This window comes from Chironomus tepperi, unplaced genomic scaffold (genome assembly GCF_022539635.2).
Source record: "Chironomus tepperi strain 1889 unplaced genomic scaffold, CSIRO-AGI_Ctep_v1 contig_427, whole genome shotgun sequence".
NCBI lineage: Eukaryota > Metazoa > Arthropoda > Insecta > Diptera > Chironomidae > Chironomus > Chironomus tepperi.
This window is the reverse complement of record NW_027226549.1, coordinates 424,078-445,252: the sequence shown is the minus strand read 5'-3', so window position 1 is coordinate 445,252 and position 21,175 is coordinate 424,078. Positions and strand designations below refer to the sequence as shown.

Sequence of the window (21,175 nt, the reverse complement as noted above, 5' to 3'; positions counted from 1 at the left end):
TTTTAGTAGATTGAATGCAAGAGCCCCTAGTTGGTGATTATTGCTTAAGGATTAAAGAGTTTTACTAAATGTTCCCTGACAGATAATGACCATAGATGAACATGTTTAAGAGTATACTCAATATATATAACTAGTGTATCAGCAGCGTCCGTGGCGTCCATCTTCAGAATTTTCAGCTTCACACGACTTAACTAAATGGCTTCACATGGCTTCCGTTGTACCAGCAAAGGAATTGGGTGTTTAAATTATAGATTGCACAAGATCAATTTTGTTCATGAGAATGCTACATATCTGCTCGGTATACAAGATGTAGGGGGCTGTTTGAACTCCAAAAAATCATTGCATTAAAAGCAAGATTAAGGGCTATTGAGACTAATTCAATTTCCTTCAGCATCCCACGTATTTACCCTTAAATATGAAGCTCAAAAAGCACAAAGTAGTCGCTATGGCACAGATCTGTTACCTTGTTACTGATAAAGCGTCAAATAACCTGAAGCCAGAGCAACACAAAATGGATCACCCGAGTAACACAAATGAGAATGAGAGATGACCCTGAGTCATTGTGACAGTTATTTATGGCCCATTTTAACTGTAAAATATGAGTTTTGGTACATCGGAAAGAGAGCAAATTTTAAATTTGAGCCCGATTATTTGAAACTTTTCCTCCTTCAATTTAAAGATGTTTACGTTTGATTCACAAACAACAAATCCTCCCTAAACCGAATAAATTCAGCTATCTATTCCGCAAAATAATAAAAATGCAAATTTTCAATGTCTGAATCATGGAAGTAGCCATGAAAATTTAATACTTCCACTGATCTTCTAAAAATATCCAAGGAAGTCCGGTGAATCATTTTTTCGCATTGATAAAGCCAAATTCACAAAAAAATCCAATTATAGAGTAAAAATGTCCACATTTCAAGTTCAAAATGCCCATTGACTCAAAATAAACAAATAAATATTCCAAAAAAAAAACACACTGCAGCTATTTTGTGTCCAATGTTAGTCATCCATATCAAGCACGCAATGGGAAAAAAATGAAAGAAATTCGCACACACAGTGGAAGTGGAAAGATTAAAAGCAGCACAATAAATAAATAAAAAAGAAAAAAAAAGTTAAACGAGACAATCTGAATAAGGTATTTTTCCATTTAACCGGACGACCCCAGGCAAAAATACAGTTGTTGTTGTTGTTGTATTGTGTGTTTGTGCGAGAAGCTCAAGGCTGGCATCATAGTGAAATAAAAGAATTGCAAAATTTCCCATTTTTTTAATGAATTGAAACTGAAAATACAAAAAAAAAAATAGCAGAAGTAGTAGGAGATTGTGCCATTCTGATGTGACTCTCATTTACAATCTTTTTTTTGTGTTCATAAGTTTAGTTTGTAATTTAATTTTAGTGCGGTAACATCTCACAACAGTCACCAATAGTACCAGTAAAACTAATAATTTTGTATAAAAAATGATAATCAGTGAGTGTTAAAAGTACAAAAGTTCATGGGATGGGTGCAGGCACAAAAACAAGGGAAAATTTAAAGTTTTTTTGGAAGCATAAAGCACACAAAAAATTGAAGTTTGTGGTTGTTGCGGGATTTTTAGATGTAAAAATAAACTTTTTTTTGTGTTGCCATTTCTATGGCATAAACATTGGTTATCCTCCTACTCTCTACTCTCTACTCTCTCTATATGTTGGGTACATCCGAGTAAAAAAATTATTGATGCTAAAAAGTTTAAAATGAAATTTTTGCTATGAAAAAAATAAAATTACTAACTAAATGATGAGAATTTATGAATATTTCAAACTTTGATTCTGTGTTGTTCATGCTGTGCTAACAATATACAAATTATTTTTCATATAGAACATTTTCGTTCTTTTTTTTGTGTCTGGTTCTTTTTGTTTGGAATACAAATAATTTTGCATGAACATTTTCAATGTCCTTAAAATAATTTGATGCAAATTTTTGTTGGGACTCAGATTTTTGTTGCTGAATCAGGCATAATTGTCGTTTTAGAATCTGACCTGACAGAGATGAGTGGACAACTTGACACAATGTCTAGATTGACAGTCAATTAATGGCATTTTCTCAAGAATGTTTCATAGAATTTGGAAAATTTCATAGCCTAGACATTATTTCAAGTTGTCTAGTCTGGTAAATAGTATCCAAAACTAAAGATCTATCCAGAAAGCATCTCGAACCAGGTCGGTATGAGTCTAGTAGAAACTTGAATTCGGTATGCGTGACACTGTGCAGGTGCGATGCTTTATTTAGATTGTCTTTTTGTTGGCCGTGTGTCATTCAGACTAGTTTTCTAAATTTGTATCTATGTGTCATCTTTGCTTGTGGTCATGGTTCCAATCAAACCTTATCCAAGCAACACAATCTCGAATAAAACAAGTCGACTAATCGATCTAATTTCTGAGACCATTCTCTTTACCCGACCTTTCGGGTTTTAATACAAATCTGACAAAAAATCAAAATCACGATGGTTTGAGACTTGATTTTTCATTTCATACAATTTGTTCTATTCATGATGGCTGTGCCCTAATGGCTGACTTCAACCTATTTCCATAGTTTAAATTGAAATGTGCTTTCTCTTTCTGTTCGGAATACTTGAATCAAAGATTTAGATTAGCTTTTTTCCCTAAACTTGCAAACTTCCTTAAATACAATAATAGGTCAACCAACTTAACACCAGAAACAATCTAAGACCTCCCATTAAATCGTGACGAAATTTCCACAACTTCAATCACAACAAAACAAAAAGTTCATAAGTTTATAACCGATTTACCATAAAATTATAAAAACTGCTGAGATCCTTAAATTCTGTTGATAATAAATATTCGACTAGTAAAAAACATGAGATTTCAAGCAGATGAGATACAGTAAAGCAAAAAACGATAATGACTACAACAAAACGTGACTATTTCTGTTGATAAAACTGTAAATATATTGATGCAACTTGTCACAGACTATTAAGTGCTTGTACTCAAATAAGTTTGGTGCTTTTTTGCTAGTCAGCTTCACAAGAAAAAAAGTGTCAAGCTGTTTGCTAATGTCTACGATGCAAGATATATTTTATGATGTATTACGCTTCATTGAAAATGATTGATGTAAAGGAAGAGTGGAATGAACTTTCAGTTTGGTGGATTTTGGTGGAATTTGCTGTAAAAATGTGAATTTTTTGTGGTCATTTCAACAGAATATTGCATTTTAATTGCATAAAATTCTTCAAATTCTTCAAATAATCCATGCATTCCCAAATTCCTCTCCATATCCCAAAATCGATGCTCCCAATAAAACCCCAAATCAAAAAAGATACTTTATTCCCATTCGAGACATATAAAATCGACTTTAAATGTCATAATGAAAATTTAAGGCTCATAAAAAATCATCTTGCGTCTCATAACTTTCAAATTCAATGTGTAGTAGCGAATTTTTATTTTACGATGCGAATAATTTTCACTGACTTAGTGTTTTTGAACTCACTTGTGGGAATATTATTTTGATAAAGTGGATTTTCTTTTTTGTTTACTTGCTTGAATAGTTTTGATTGGAATTTCGCACTTTGTTATGGTTGTGTGATGAACGGTGGAAAATTTGAGTGAAATGTGGAGTTTTTGCGTCTGAGAGCATTTTCTGAATATGATAAATGTGTAATATCGTGAAGATATATGAACTCATATTGTTCTTCGGCTACAAGCTTGTCACATATATAGAGCGGCCATCTGCTGAATTTTTGTCGAGACGCTGCTGAACTTTTCAGCCTTTTTGCTGTGTCCCGACAATGCCTCAAAATGTCCCGATTTTTCAAGAATTCGAAAACTCCATACCTAATTTAACAAGTTCTTTGAATATTAAGACTCAATATAGTCCAAAAGACTCAAAAGTGCCAAACTTAGAAGTGTCCCGATGTTTTGCGAAAATCTTCTGGCCACCCTACACATATATTGCTTAAGATAGAAAATTATCTGTTGACACATTTCAATCCATAACAGTCAAATACACTATTTTTGGTAATTTTGAGGCCTTCGTCTGGATTCAAGTGAACTTGAACTGTTCTTATATCCCTAAAAGACAATGAGCATGATTTCATTTTACAGAAATACAACTGCGGTACCCAAAAATGTTCTCTTTGCCTATTAGGGTATCCGCACGACTATTGCTAAAATAACAAGTAACAACAGTCATACTTTAGTAAATTAGTAAATCTATGAATGCATTTCGATCTGCATACATTAAAATGTCATTCTCACAAGGGACAAGCATTCAGCTACCTAGTGACTGACAATGTCAAACGGATGCTGATTATTTTTAATTATACTGTCAAGTTTTTGGATAGAATGAACAACCCTGAAAGGCATGTAGCGTAGAGAAGACAACAAAGAGTGACCCCAAGCTGAAATGATTCTGCTGTTGAGTTAGATTTGGTAAAAACCAGGAGAGAATGCAGAGTCAAGTCGACTTGGTGAAACTTTTTATTCACCTTACTACGTCATGTGCCTCTCGGGAGCATTTCAATATATGACAATTAAGTATAACTCAAAGTACACTTAACATTCAAACCTATAATGTGTTAATTGATTCAATAATCAAACCAAATTAGTCACCAAAGCTTTAATGCAGAAATTGCAAATTTGCAACAAAGCAAAACAGTTCAACAAGCGTGGGATACAAAGCAAGATACTAATGTACCTAGCATGCACGTTTATGAACATTGAAGGTCAATTTAATATTCTCCAAAACAGCACAATTCAATATCATTTTCTGCATGCAACCGCAAAAGTTCAAAGATAAAAATCTTATGGCATTGGGGAAAATATATTCAGGATTTTGCCAACAACAACAAAAAATTGTCTTTGCCTCACAATCCAATAATTATGAGCTCAAACTTTTTTTTGTTTCCTTCCAATTATAATTTGCCATACGAAATATGAGAAATTATTTCCACTATTTTTGTCACATATTCTTATAATGATAATAATTATTATTATAATAACATTGCGAGCCACATTAAGCTCAATTTTTGTGAGAATGAACAGAGAATGTATTTGGCCAATTGCCAATGAGCAGTGCATAAGGAAGGAAGTTTTTGTTTTATTTTCATAATTGACATGTTGTTTGCTAATTAATTGGGTCATAGCTTTTTTATCCCCATTCATTATCAACAAATGTGAATGTAATACTTCAAAAATAGATATCTAAATTAAATTAAATCAATTTCATTTTAAGCGGGTGAACCCACGATATTTTAATTGCATTTTATGTATATTTTTCAGCATAAGGTGGAAAAATAACCGCAACGTGAAGATTCTTGAAAATGGGAATTTAATTTTCATTAAAGATGAGTTGTTTGTTGAGCTATTGTGTGGATTTTGGGAGGATGTGATGCGGGACTGTGCTATCCTTCTGCAGGAAAATACTTGTTTACTTACTTCGCTAGCCGTGCAGATCAGTTGTGATCAATGGCCTTTCTCTGGATGCATCTAATCTAAATCTATCGCGTGATGCTCTTTGTTAATCACGAATACCAAGTGCTATACTGTCAGGAGGAGGGTTTTCAATCCAGGGATTACATCCATTTTGATCTCGGTATTGAAAACCCTAGTCAGGAGAGTTTAGCAAGAATCTTTTGGATAAATTAAGTAATTATGTGTCGAAAAATTCCAGATAATTCAAGAATTTTGTAGAAATAGAGGAGTTTAGAAACTCTTCAAACGTTTGACACCAAAATCCACTATAGTTTGCAAAATTGGGAACTTAATTGAAATTTATTAGAGAAATTGCATTTAAAAAATATCGTCTTGGGCTAAGAGTGATTAATTCTAGATTTATAATTTTTTGGGGCAGTATATGCATGAAATGAAGTGATCTAAAGATCCGATTGTTGACATTCTAATGTAAATCGAACATTTCTTCTATATATGAATAATTATTGTCGTTCATTGTTTGAATGTCAAGGTCTAATGAGTCATTAAAGACTAGTAGTATTAAAGGCAATTCATTCAAGTTTTGTGAATTTTTAAAAAATGTGGAATTTTCTAGTATTTGAATTTTGAGTTTTGCACTCAGATTTCTCGACTATAGTACCTTATTATAGCACCTCAAAACCCCAACAGACAAGAAGCATGCTCAAGTATAATGTTACAAATTTAAGTAGCCTTAACTATGTTTATTGAGTATATCCATGAAAATGCTTATTTCAGTGCGTATGCTCATTCTATGTTTAGGAAAAACTATAATTAAATTTTATATACATCTACACCTACAAAAACCTATTAAATTCTAGCAAAATTATCACAGCACATCTCGTGACTTTTTATTCATTTTGCACATCCAATTATGCATCCACAAACCATCTCAAATATCGTTAATTAAACATGATCATTTTACATAACACTATTTAGTACGCGAGTAATTTCTATCTATCTTTTTTCCGTAATTTCATCTCACTTTTCATTTTGTACGATGAAAACTTTATTGCCATGGTGGAAGGATAAACTTTTGCATCATGCATTGAGATTCCTCTTTTTTACTAAAATCGTAAAACATAAAAAGATTTACTTAAAAAAAATAAAGTTTTTTTCGAATTATAAAGAGAATCAGATGAGAAGAGAAGACAAGAGTGTGTTTAACAGCTAAAATGGGTTTATATTTTATACTTTTTTGACAAAAACAAAAAATAAAAAAAAAACTTTACGCTTCAAATTCATTTAATTACATAATTTGTTCACAGATAAATAGTGAAGTAATGAAAAAAAGTTGAGAGAGTACTTAAAGAGTTGTGATTTTGTAGTGCATGGAATGAGATTTTTTTTAGTTTGAATAACTGTTGCTGTTGTTTGAGCATTTTTTCCACAAAGTACCTGCAGTAATTAAGAAAAAGGTTTTAATTTTTTGTTAAACTCGAAAAGAAGAGCTTTGTCTATTCCATGTCTATTCACAGCTTTCAGCAGGAATGTTTTTGGAATTTTAGATGAAACTAGAATTAATGTTGAGATAAAAAAAAATCAGCACTGCTTAGATTTCAACCTTTAAAAATTTTCAAATGCTCTTTCATCTGTTTTTACTAAAACAACCTCTTCTTCCCTTTCCAACTCCAAATTTGATCAAAATTATTCAAATTGGTAGTTTTTGTTCACAATTGACCTTTTCTCCTAAATTCCAAACAAATCTACTCAATGGCTCTTTCTTTATTAAAGAATTGAAACTATAATGACGCAGCAAAAAATAAAAGGAGATCTGCAATTAAATGTGGATCCAGATCAACTGAATTATTCCCTAGTCCCAAATTGACGATACTCTGTATTTTATAGAATCCGATACTAGTGTGGTACGAATCAGTCTGGCACCAGTATTATCCAGTACGACAGTAGGACAGTATGTACCAGTTTCGAAGAACTCGTCCACAGTTCAGATTTATATCAGTCGGCTGCAGCCTCGGCTGTATTTATTCATCTTTTCTACAAGATATGCCTTCGAAAGTTCGTCAGAATCTCTTTATCGAACAAAAAGCCCCTCCAAAAATCCCCAATCTCTCTCCAATACCAGTCAACAATCCATAAGTTATCAACATCATATCTATAAAGTCACATCAATATAATTCACAACAAACTTCCAAAAAAATATCCCTCCCCAATGTAATTAACAGTAATATTCGCAACTTTGCCGACAAAGTGACTAATGTATCAGCTCACTTAAGTCTCATAAGAGGAAAATAATTTAAAAAATCACTAGAGAGAATCAAAAGAAAACTTTTCGCTGCATTGCACTGTATTTGTTTCGACATGAAAGTTTCCCATCTTATTTCTTCATCTTCTTCTTATGTTGCTGAAAATTTTCTACTTCTTCTTATATTTATTCGCAGAAAAGTTATTGCTTGATAACAAAAACAGCACGAATAAGAAAAAATTGAGATAATATCGAAAAAATAAAACTTAGTGTAGCTAATTTTCATTGTATAATTCAGAGCGTATGGTAGATGTAGAAAGTATAGAAATTGAAAGTTGACAGTATTGATGTATTAATCTCTTATTGGGTGATGTTAGTTTTGCTATAAATTATATACTTGTTAAAATTGCTGGATTTTCATGATTTCATATAAGGATATAATTTAATCTTCATCGTATTAATATAAAAAGTTGTGAATGAAATTTTATTGTATTTGATATACAAAAAGTTTTTTGTCTGAAGTGGGTCAGATATTTTTAGAAGGCCATTCGAGAATTGATGCATTTATTATTCTGATTTTAATTTATGGTATTCAAGGGTATGATCATGAAAGTTTATTGTGTGGGGGTTGTTGTTTGGTATAATTTGATTGGTACTCTTGATACCACATGTTATTGCCGATTTGACCGGATTTATGTTACTAGTTGTTCGTCTAGTTCAGTAGTGGGCAACCTCGACTGAACTGAGTCATCCTTAGAACTAGACCAGTATTAATTTCTAAGAAAGCTCATAGAACTAGACATACAATCACATCTAGACGACAATAGACGTTCTTAAAACTAGAGCAGTGATGGATAACCTGTGTGCCGTCAAAAAAGCTAAGTAATGCAATAAACCAGAGCTCGAAATCGATTCAATTCAACTCAAATCATTTCGGCTTCGAGTCGACTCGAGCCGACTCGACTCAATTTCTAGCTCTGTTTTAAGGCATTACCAAACTTTTTTTGACGGCACACATATGATCAATTAGTATAAAACAAAGCTCAAAGTAGACCTTAATTTTGTATGGAGCTGATTCGACTCGAGGCAACTTAGATTTAGTATGGTGTCAAGTCAGCTCGAAGCAGGGCTTGAAGTAGATGAAGTCCAGTCCACTTGAGTCGACATGAATTTTGGATGGAGTTAAGCCGACTTTTTCATCAAAAATTCAAGTCGACTTCGAGCTCTAGTATGAAATATACCCGAGAGGACAGCTTGACATAATATCTGGTGATTGACTAGGCCTTAGTTTAAACCTAATGACACATTTTTTAGGGAGCGTTCCTGAAAAAATGCCACTAGTTGTCTGTAGTTCTAATTAAATACTAGAAATTATGTCAAATCGTCCACTCAGAATCTGTCCATTCGAGATTCTCATTGTAACTGCATCTATCTGTAGACAGGTAACAATAAAAAGTTAATCAATAGTAAAATTTCCCATTCAAAAAAGCTGAAAAGCTCATAAACAACTGAGTTTATGAACTGAAAATTAAATCACAACTTTCACCTATCCTTTATTCCATATACTAGACAATTTCAAATAATTAGAGCTCTACGTTACAGTTTTAAGTTTGTCTAAAATTTATTTAATTATAAAATTTTAAACTCTCTCATTTTGGCAGAAACTTTTTCGACTCTAATTTAAAAAACAAAAAAGTCAATTTTCCCCACAAAAGGATTGACTTTTAAATAAAATTTCAGAATTTTAAAACTTTAATTTTTTTCTGTTTTTAATTTCATTGGAAAAAGTTTTTATAAATGAAAATGGTAAAATTGAAAAAAAAAATACGACAATGCAGTGGGATTATAAAGGAAAAGTTTGAGAAATGAAATGGAAAGAAAAATGTTTGATTAGAAAGTTGTTGTTTTTATAAAGATTAAAGCGCTTATTTTGTAAGCTATCTAATTTTTCGGATCCTTACTAAGCCTTAGTTCTAAAGTTTTTAGAAAAAAATATCACTTCTTCACAAAATACCTAGAGTCGGGCTCAAATTCACGCAATCTTGAAAACATGTCAAAGTGCTTTTCACCCCAGGCTGAAAAACTTAATGCTCTAATTCCGCGTTATTCATACAAATAGCCAGGTACTTTATACCTAATGAGCTACTGAAGATTGCTACCAAGTAGTTTAGCACAAAGCATACTTAAACCTTATTCTTTATATAGTGCTCATTTCACAACTATTTTCATGCTTTTGGAACACAGCACAAATCTAACATTTATGCGCTACCATTAGGTAGTATAATGAGCTTGAATAAGGAGTGAAGATAGAAAATTTAAAAGAAGGTGTTCGATTTTCCAAGAGACACCCCTTCCTGACTACACAGCCTATAAAACGACAATTTAAAGGCTGTCGATTGAACAAGAACTTAGTTTGGATCATATTCCTTGGAAACTTCTCTTTATTTAACCCATTTCACAATTGACCCGTTCCATTAAAAATTTCTGAAATTCTAAACTTGGTGTGAATATAATAATTCAAACTAATCCATTAAGTTGCCAAGCACCAATCATACTATCCAAAAAGACAAAGTAAAATCAAAACTCCCAAAAAGTCCATCTTACCTCAAATAACTGCGACACACAAAAAAAGTACCAGAAAATTTTCAAATGAAAAAAGTGAAAATTAATTTTACATTTCTGGTCTGATAATAGTACGGAATTAATAGTAATAAAAACAGGAGCAAAGCAGCACAGTACAGTGAATTCAAAAAGAGCAAAAAAAAGACAGAGAAAATGAAAATTTTCGCACATCAGATGAAGGAACAAGATGAAGTTTTAATTATCAGAATAAAATTTTGCCTTTTTTTATTTCGTTAAACTCAAATTCATTCGTTACATTCGGTTGTTTTTATAGCCAAAAGCTTTCTTGATGATTATTTATACCAAGTTGAGTGCTTTAACAATTCATTAGACTTTCCAATTTGTCCTTATAAAAAGAGAGGGGGGACAACGAAGTGTCATTAAAAATGGCTGAAGAGCGGCAAAGAAAAAAATTTATGAGCTAATTAAAATTTCACTGCAAATTAATAGAAAATGCTTAGTGTTGGCTGACTAAGTCGCTTTTGAATCCCCAAACAAGAAGAAAATTAAATAAATTGAAATTAAACTTTTTTTGGCCTTTCCACTTGAAGCTCATCTAATTTTTTTGTTTTTACTTCTTTGCTTTACTGTCATCTTTTCAATCCAATTTCTATGCCTATCATAATTTCATTTATATTCATCTTTACTTGCCCTTCTTCATTTTCTAGTCATAAAAAAAATGTTATTGAATGTGACGACCTTAACGATTTCTTGACTTTTAATAATGGTCTTGATTAAATCGCGAGGATATTGAATAAGATTTTCAATTAGGATGCTGGTAATAAGGGGTCGTTTGTTAGTAACGTATAGCCTTTAGGTCCGATATAACTTCTAAATTGTCGGATCAAGAGTATTTTAGAATAGCTACGATTGATTCTAGTTTATTAATCCTAAAACCAGAGAGCATTTAGCACAAGGGGTCACTTCTCCGAATATAGGTCAAGCCCATCTCCTCCCATTTGAACAAAATCATATAACTAAGCTTTTTGATATTAAAATGGTCCAAATCTCAGTTCCATAAAAACAAGTTAAAACATTTCCGGCAACTTCCCTGATTATAAGTGTATTTCTTAGGTCATATCCAAGAATACCTAAGAAGACCACGATTTGCCTGTCTTTATTAAATGATGAACATCTCTAAAGGGTCAGACACTCCACAAGTTCAGTCAATGAAAGAACAAAAAGTTCAGTGCAATACTTTGAATACTTGACATCACTCTTATACGACCAAGAAACAGAAACTTAGATTAATTTTTTACGACCAATCGATCCTTGAATTAAAATCATTTATTTGATCTATGTACGTAGGTTGTAGGAAATGATATAAAAATCATGAAATGAATATTTTCTTAATCAAGAAAGCAAGAAATTAGAATAATTAAAAATCTGGACCATCAAAAATGTTCTACCCACGACAAATCTCTCTTATTAACAAAAAAAGCACCATAAAAGAATCCCTAACTTAGTCATAATGAAAATATATCTCAATATCTACAAATTTCCATTTCTCATTTATCTAAAAAAGCGTTTGAAAATAGAAGATAAATCGCAATTCAATTAAAAAAATATCATACAATTTTAATGATTCGACTAACGACTGCTCAACTGAAAATTAAATGGTGTGAAATTTTCAAGTGGAATCAACAAAGTGTTTAGTTTCAAAGGGATTTCACGATTAATTAATTGTTGCGAGTGAAGTACTCTTGAAATATTTAAAATGTTTTTATTTTTATGGAAAAAAACAGGGATGGTGAGAAAAAGCAGGGGTAGTTTGCTATTAAGACCTTCAGTTGGGAGGGAGAGACCTCCATTTAGGAAGGGCAAAGGTTTTCAAAGGTATATTGGACAAGAGCAACAGCGAGCCATGTTTTTAGGGGCGTAAAATTGGGTCAAAATCAGCAACTCTTGTTCCGTTAGGTCAGCTTTGTGTCTTAACGTAATATGGCGACAAAGCGATATATTAATAAGCATATGCTGTTGCTGATCAACATGAGCAAACGGTGATGCTCTATTTTAGGACCTTAATTGAACCAAATCAAAAAATTCATCAAAATAAGACAAATTTCAGTATATTCAGTTCAGAAAAACAGACATTTTGACTTTGTTTTACTCATTGCAAGTAATCTGACTTCATTTAGACTAAGTCCCAGCACCATAAAGTGTAGTTGGTAAAGCACAGCATTGAAGGTAAGACTTGAGGATGCCCACATAGCTCCATGAGAGCATCGTTTTGCATGAGAGCACCTAAGAGGCTCACAGCGTGAATAAATTGACCATAAGTGCTCTAAACCTACATTACATCCCAAACAACTCAGCTTAATTTCGATTTTTAAACAAATAAATCAACACTGCCTCAAAACTCTCTCGCTTATTTGACTTCAAATAGAATATTTGTGTATTTTTTGGTTAGAGATCTCTAAGGATCAATTCTGATAGTCAGCATTTTCAAAAACTTCACTCCAATTTGTCTACCTAACATTTAATAAACGGCCATTTGAATGCACAAGCTTTATATTTCATTCTGTATACCTAACATCCATTAAATAAATGGCAAAAAATTTGTCGATAGTTAGTATGTCTATTGATTTAGAGATTTTGGAAAGTTTAGTGCTGATTGACATCGAAAAACTAAATTTTTGAACAATTAAAAGAATTTTCAATTTTTGCAAAAATCATGCATGCACAAATTCTCTGATATCAGTCCATGTGTTCATCAACTTTTACAAATCAAACCACTTCCATTCGTTTTTTGGGGGGGAACTAAAATGAAAAGTCATTTTAATGGTTTCAATTCCTCAATCTGTATTGTAAGGATTATTTCAATAACTTTTTGGCATAAAATGCATTAAACTACTTTATTTTTTACTAAATATTTTCACAAATGCTCATGAAATTTTTGGTTTCAAAAACTTTTTTTTATTTACTTTTTTTTTTGTTGTATAACCATAAACCGAGCAAATTTTTGAGTTTTATTTTTCGAGAACTAGTAAAATTTTTGAATGCATCATTTAGAATTAAAATGAATCCTTGGGATGGAGGATCTGATTATATAAAAGTTTAACAATCAAAACTCGAAATGTTGTAGTAAAAATGCAAATAGATAGCTTTTTTATGAATATTCCAGTAATATTTTTTAAGGTTATGCAAATGTTTGAAATATTTCAATTATGACTAAAATTTCGGTTATTGTTTTAAAATATATGAAGTGAAACTTTTGCATTTGCAATTTATATAGTCTATATTTGATGTAATTTTGTAAATTTTAAACTCAATTCAGAATGGATTTATAAATAATTCATTCACAACAATAATTCTGTCAATATCGCAGGTGTTATGGAGCGACTTAGTTGCGATCCATATGTTAAGCTGCTTTAGCTGCGGATTAGTAAAAACTTAGAACATGATGTCAGATACTTAACCGCTGATTTTATAATTGAGCGTGTTAGAATAAACTCAATCAATTCAATTGAGCATGCTCAAATTGTTGAGCACACTCATGAGCATCTTCCTGGTCTGTTCGAGAAAAATGAAGCATCCGCAAAATGGTATTCGAGTAATCAATTTGGAAAACAAGCCCGAAAAGCACAAATTGGTTAGTTGATCAAGAATCTAATATTAAGCCGAAACGCGTCTTACTTGATTGCTCAATTTAGCCAGTCACGTCGAACTGGAGTCGGAATTTGGATCGATTAATTGACTTATCCATAACAGGCAAAGAGTTCGCTCTTTGGTACCGTAGTGGTATTTCTGTACCATGAAAGTATGCTCTTTGTCTGTTAGGGTTTGTTACTAAGGAAGAATCTTCGAATAGGACATGGTGGAATACCTGGTATACTCGAAGGGTACATTGCGGAGAAGTGCTGTTAAACGGGTCAAAATCAAACATCACGGTGTCATCAGGTTAAAGTTCATAAATTCTAGAACCCAAAAATTGATTTTTTCAACAGAAATTTCATGAACTTTCGAGTTAAAAAGTTCAGATTTCCAGTTGTTCAGTATTCCAAGAAAACTTATCCAAATATCACTTCTGTTACAAATGTGAATAAAACCAGAAAGAAAAACATCGAATGAGTTAAGAGTAAACACCAAAATAAAACAAAAAATATTTCTCGGATTTTCCATCAAACATTAACATCGAATTTATGAATATTTACACAAGTATCATAAGTCGAACATGAGAAAAAAAAGCAGGAGAAACGAGAGAGAGAGAAAAAAAATGCAAACAACATCCATAAACAACTTATGATTTATGGAATGAAAAATGTTTTTCTTTATGTTTTGTCGACACAAGGAAGTAAAAAAAAAAAGTTGCTGTATGTGAAAGATTGCTCGATTCATGTTACATGTGTATGAATGATATACAGCCATAAATGAGGAAAACTGTTACATCATTGATATGATATAAAAATACAAATGGACATTGAAATATTCCTGTTTTCATAAACTTTTTTCTTGACTTTTTGGCTTCTGTTGGATTGGATATTCAGATTTGTTAGGAAAGCAATTTTTCATGGTTATAGCTTTGAGGGGTTTATTCATATGAAAGCAAATATTGGATGAATTTCAGCTCAAATAATTCAGCTTCTGATCATTTGTTCACAATAATCATCTAAAGCTCTCTTTAAACTTCTCCAAAACCTCTACAAACTAACCAATAAAATCAATAACAAACCCAAAGCCATCACCAAATTATTTTTACATTTCCCACCTCAACATCAACGACCCCAATCATTTCCCTTTTTTTTCATTCATCTCGATACTTTATTTCCAACTTCTTGTTGGAACTACGATGCAAAATTTATTCGACAAACAAACAGAAGAATTTAAATACTTTTCATCCCTTCCATTTTCAATATCCTCAATGTCTCTTATCAATAAGCTTGACGAGAAACAAATAATTTGCAAAAAAGAAGAAGAATCCTTTTTGGTGACCCGAATCTGATGCCTTTTTTTCTCTTTTTCAATCCCACAAATTTTTTTTTTCTCTTTTCTTTCTAAAAACAGTCTGTCCTATGTCCTTGCGGAAGTGATGGGTTGCTTGTAAACTTTTTTTTTTGTCTTTCCATTCTTACTCCTTCCTATTCACACAGTTTTTATCATAAAAAAAGTTTCTTGTTCTTCTTAAGTTGTGTTTCTTCATTCATTATTTTGCAATCTCTGATAAATCTACATAGGAATTTGGGTTGTTGTTGATGGATGATGGGTGGCTTAAGCGCAATTTTTTAAGAGAATTGAAATAAATCATATAGTTGGGGAGATGGGGGACGCTCTGGAGTTTATTGATTGTTTCTTTTAAATTTGTATTTATTTACTAGTTGAGTCAAGTTGGAAGGTGAGGTTAATGGAGCATTGCTTTGTATGTTGAGTTGTGGGTGTTGAAGACTGCCTATGCTACACGCACTATAGTTATGCCTGGTCAAGCATTAGTCCTGAGGAGAATAATCTGGTATTTATCGATCATATGTGTAGTTAAAGACTTGATATATTGCAAGGCAAGCTTAACAAATATCAAATTGTAGGCGCATATATTTTCGTATTGACTACTTTAAAGCAGTATTCGGCCAAGAATCGCAGGCCTGGATTTTCTTCATATTAGATATGAAAACCTGCAGTTTTGGCCTGTATCTTATAGTTCGTCTAAGGTTGCAAGAATGCGTTTATTTGAAGGCCATCAATTTTGAACGAACCATAGTTTAAAGCTAGCTTTTAACGATTATGTCTTCTGTAGAGGCATACGGTGTATTAATCACATATTGGACTACACCTTATAGTTCGTCCGAAGTTAAAGCACTTAGTTTTTACTTAGAGACCTGAACTTTTGGACGAACTCCAGTTTACAGCTAATTTTTTATGACTATAGCTACTGAAAAGTCATTTCGTGGACTAATCACAGCTTGTTCTACTTAAAATATTGATCTTTAGCTGACACTATCATTAGCCATCACTCAGATTTCAAGACTATCCTGTTTAATTTAATTGTACAAAAAATTGACTTTAGTAAGAATAAAGCAACAAGTTCAGCGCTTAAAAAGTCTTTAATAAATTTATAAGCCGCACTTTACATCTGAAGCTCCATCCAACCTACGCATTGAAAACCAATTTTACCCCAAGAATCCCGTCAAAATGCATCACATCTTCAAACCCACTACAAAAAGCAACTACAATGTATAAAGAAACCTTCAGAATACTGATGGAATTTGTAATTCAATCATTCGACCTTCTTATCAGCTCGTTCACAATGTACTCTGAATGTCTCTTTTTTGTCTTCTTTCTGAATTGTTGACTAGATTTGAATCATTTACATCAAATAGAAAAATGTTGTGAACTGTAAAATGTTGTTGTTTTGAACTTCCACGAACTGATAGAAATTCAAAATACATTGCAATGTGATGGGGTTGAGAATTTAAGTTTTTTGCTAAATCAAGCATGAAAAGGGATTTCTGTGCTGTTGTTGGGAATGAAAATAATAAAAAAAAACTGTTGTAAAATTCTCATTTTAAATTGATTTTCAATCTATATATTTTTGTTGCAGTGCATTCAATGGTGAATTTTATACTATTTACGGGAGGATTATGGCTAATGGTTCTGTCCAATTCCGAAGCTGAGAAATGGTCATGGCCAGCGTCTGGTAAAGACCGTGATAAAGAGGCAAGCAACCGAAAGGATGTATATTATGAATCAATTAGTGGAAGTGGCGATAGAAATGGAAGGATTCGTGTGCCATCATCTTATCAAGATTACAACGATCGAAGGTAGGTGTAGAAAAATGTTTTAGATTGTAGGTTGTGGATGGGAAAATTGTTGAGTGAATTCATTGGAAATTTAATTTCATTGAATGTGGGTCTGAATGAGATGATTTTTGAGATTTTAATATGAAATTAAAATGAATAATTTAGAAGATGGGTTGATAGTTTTGTGATTAAAGTTTCTGTTGAATGGAGGTGGTTCAAGGATTGACATTTGTTGTCAAAACACTATTCGCACTAAATTTGCTAGCCTTTTTAATTAGTAAGGGATCGTTTGAAAACTTTGAAACACAAGTGGTGTAGTTAGACCAATTTACCCCCTTTTACTTGAGTACCTCTCTCCATAATGCTTAAGAATGGGTGCATGTTAGGTTATGGAGGCGGATTTGCAAGTTTGTTATGCAGCTCAACTTTTGGTTCATGATTTTGTTACGTAGAATTATGTTTTAATGTAAGAAAACTATGAGTTTCTTAGTCAGTTCTAGAAACTCAATAATAGGATTATATCATCAGGGAAGGTTGATCCAAAATTGACCCCCTCAAATCTCCCTTTAAGTACATAATTCCTGTCTGAAGCTATCATGCCTTCATCATTAATATTAACTCTTTATTTCTAACTATCTAATTGCTATCTAATCAACATTATTACCTAAATATAGTTCCAACAAGAGAACCTCAAATACTATCAATACTAAACCTTTAAGCCACACATCCAAAATACTCAATTTCTGTTTAGCATCATTTATAAATTCACACACTCTCGGTTTTTGTGTATCTTGTGTATTCTAAACACACGTACGCTCTCTAAAACTCTTATTCTTCTACTTAATTCAATCAAATTTGAATTTAATGTTTTAGAAAATAAAATTTTCCTTTATATTTTTTGAAAAAGCTTTTCGAATGCAAATTTTGATTCATTTTTAATCCTCCTTTCTACTTTGCTGTGTTTTATTGAAAAGGGAGGGGTTGAAATTATTGAATTTTGAAAGATTTTGGGGAAAATTTAAAGATTTTAGATTGAAGGAGTTTCTGATATTCTTGAAAATCATAAATTTTTGTACCTCGAGCGACATAAATGAGGTTGGTTCGATTCCGGAGCTCTTAAGGCTCCACTTAACCTGGTTTATTAACAGTAAATGGAATCCGGCTCCAAATGGCACTCAAATGGTTGTTGATTTGAATTTTAAGAGAAATCTCGGCACCCCTGAGGATGTTAATGTACCATGACACACAGGTTTACCCTTTACTGATCCCCTCATTACTCTATAAACAGAAGTTAACTCTAATCCGCTCTAATTTTATTATAACTTGTTACTTAATATTTCTTTTATCTTATCTAACATCTTATTTTATTTTCTTGTTAAAAGAGTAAATGGATTCATGAATGCTAATGAATTACTTGCTGTCTTTCTTATTGACTCGTCACAACATTATTTTTTTCCTCTGCATTTGCTCAATCTACACTGCTGTATAATCATTATTGTTGCTTTTATTAGAGTACTTCAAGCATGAAAATTGGCATTATTTGAGCTTTTTTTTGTTGTGAAATCTTCGTCATTGATACTAATGCTAATGCTGATACATTGAGACATTCAATCAAATATGCAAAGCAAATTTTCTTGGTAATTCAATGAGATGAAAAAGGAAAATTCTTATTGTGAAGCTTTTTTTGGAAGCTTCCTTTTTTTATGTATTTGAAGTGAAGCTTTCAGTTCAATTTCATTTTGATTTGCTTTTTCATTAAGAAATGAAAATTATCTTATATTGAATGGATGTTCAAAATTTTGTTATCATCAGAAGAAAAGGCTGCATAATCAGACAACAAACAAAATTTATTTGAGTAACTTCCATTCATAAATTTTCTAATTTTCTCAAATGATTCAGATCAAAGGGATTTTGATTGACAATATTAGGTGTCAACATTTGAAGATAATGCAGATATCAGTAGCATTGGCACTACAATCTTATGCAGTGGTGGGCAACCTTCTTCTTGACGACACACTAGTCTGTCGTGGCACACTAATTTGTATTGGCACTCAAGCCTGTTGTGGCACTCTTGTCTGTAGTGGCACTCTTGTCTGTCAAGGCACTCTTGTCTGTCAAGGCACTAAAGTCTGTTACGGCACTCTAGTTTGTCGGGGCACAATAGTCTGTCGAGGTACTCTTGCCTGCCGCGGCACTCTAGTCTGTCGGGGCACTCTAGTCTGTCGCGGCACTCAAGTCTGTTGTGGCACTCTAGTCCGTCGTGGCACTCTAGTCTGTCGCGGCACTCTAGACTGTCGAGGCACTCTAATCTGTCAAGGCACTCTAGTTTGTCGTGGCATTCTAGTGTGTCGCGGTATTCTAGTCCGTCGCGGTACTCTAGTCTGGTGCGGTACTCTAGTCTGTCGCGGCACTCTTGTCTGTCACGGCACACAAGTCGCTCAACACTGATCAAATGTCTTATTGATGAAAGCTATCTTGTCTTCAAATTTCCCCATCCCTAAATCCTTTGAATTTAAAAATAAAATGAAAACCATACGTAGGTGTTATCCAACCTCACACACATAGAACTATAAAATTTGGGATATTTCCAAAAATAAAGCATTCCATTTTCCTAATTTTTTAACCCATGTCTAACAGAACTAAACATAAATCCATTACTGCCAAACCAATAAAATATCCGAAAATATCTCAAAATTAAATTTATTTCATGTCTTATCTCTCCCTATCTCTCTTTTTGCACCCAGACCATACGCTCAACAATATCAAGTGAAGGAATCATCAACCAACAAACCGAAACCATTAAGTGATGAATTCTCAAATGAATTTACAGCAAGTGGTGAGAGCTACAACGGTAATAATCGGTGAGAATTTCTTCGTATTGTGTATAAAATATAGAAAATTAAAATTTACTTCCTTTTTTGCCCTTTTTTGAATTCCTTTTTTTTATACATGAACAATTCACAGATATCCAGCAAATCGCTTTGGGAATCCACAATCACAACAAGGAGATTTCCCAGGATTTGGATATCCACAACAAGGAGGCTTCGGTGGACCGTACTCACAATTCGGAGGTCCCGGTGGATTTCCTGGTGCTCAGCATTATCCTGCTGGTGGCCTTTCAGGTTATCCTGGCCAATACCCAATTCATGGAGGAAGTAATGAGGTTGTTGATGATATTTTTTTGAATTTGCTACAAAACTTTATTCCAGGTCCACTCGGATATCCACAACAAAATAATCTTGCGAATGGTCTCCTAGTGGGTCCTGGAGGTCCAACTGGAATAATTGGAAGACCTGGATTTTCACCATATCAAGGAGGCGGCTATCCAGCGTTATCTAACGGTGGTGGACTTTCACATCCTGGCTATCCACCAAGACAAGGCTTCGAAGGTCAACACAATGCACTCGGAGTTGGTGGCCAATACAATCCGGCATTTGGAGGTGGCCAATACAATCCAGCATTCGGAGGTGGTCAATACAATCCAGCATTTGGTGGTGGACAGTACAATCCAGCACTAGGCGGTGGGCAGTACAATCCAGCATTTGCAGGCGGCGGTGGATTTGGCGGAGGAATAAATCCATACGGCGGTGGAATTAATCCATTTAATCAACAATTCGGCGGTAACCCCTATGGACCACATTACGATTCACAAGGAAAGAACTCAGCAGTAAAGAAAGTCGAAAAATCAGCAAAATCAAATTGAGAGCTATTGTCAGACAATTGAATATTCTGACTTGATTGTGATTTTATTAATTTTTATATTTTTAAGACTTTTTTCTTCCAGTCGAGGAGGTTTTTTAAGTTTAAGACGATAAATCTGTATTGATTTTATTTGTTAAGGATTAAAACGAAGCTAAAGAAATTGAATTTTTTCGAAAATTTGTATTTAAATTGTAGATTTGATGAATAAAAAGTATGGAAAAGTAATCATGGTCTCACAGGCAAAGAGCATGGTTTTGAGAGCTTTACTAGATGGGCATGATCTTGAACGTTGCTCTCAGCTTACTCTGGACATGAAAGCAAGCTCTTTGTCTGCTAAGGATTACTTCTTTCTTTTTTTACAGAGTTGTCAGAGATGCCTGTGGATAGGTGATTAGCTGATTCATTGTAGCTTTTGACTTTGTCTAGCTTTGCTTCCCTTTCGAAAGCAAGT

The 21,175-nt window shown here is 33.0% G+C and overlaps 2 protein-coding genes across 6 annotated transcripts in view; one reads left to right on the top strand and one right to left on the bottom strand.

Annotated features, from left to right (window-relative positions):
- Window positions 1-21,175, bottom strand: part of LOC139097678 (uncharacterized) — an 87,485-nt gene that overhangs the window by 38,656 nt on the left and 27,654 nt on the right. The gene's annotated exons all lie outside the window — the stretch shown is intronic.
- LOC139097683 (uncharacterized) lies at window positions 1,350-20,866 on the top strand. Its single transcript, XM_070649597.1, has 5 exons — window positions 1,350-1,471; window positions 16,824-17,043; window positions 19,767-19,883; window positions 19,987-20,177; window positions 20,232-20,866. The coding sequence occupies exons 1-5, from the start codon at window positions 1,462-1,464 to the stop codon at window positions 20,723-20,725; spliced, it is 1,032 nt and encodes a 343-aa protein (XP_070505698.1). The 5' UTR covers window positions 1,350-1,461; the 3' UTR covers window positions 20,726-20,866.

What these genes read in the sequence shown, in the direction of transcription:
- LOC139097683 (XM_070649597.1), top strand. An exon ending in CAAGATTACAACGATCGAAG is followed by an intron (nt 17,044 to 19,766) that starts GTAGGTGTAGAA and finishes TTTTGCACCCAG; the next exon opens with ACCATACGCTCAACAATATC. An exon ending in AGCTACAACGGTAATAATCG is followed by an intron (nt 19,884 to 19,986) that starts GTGAGAATTTCT and finishes AACAATTCACAG; the next exon opens with ATATCCAGCAAATCGCTTTG.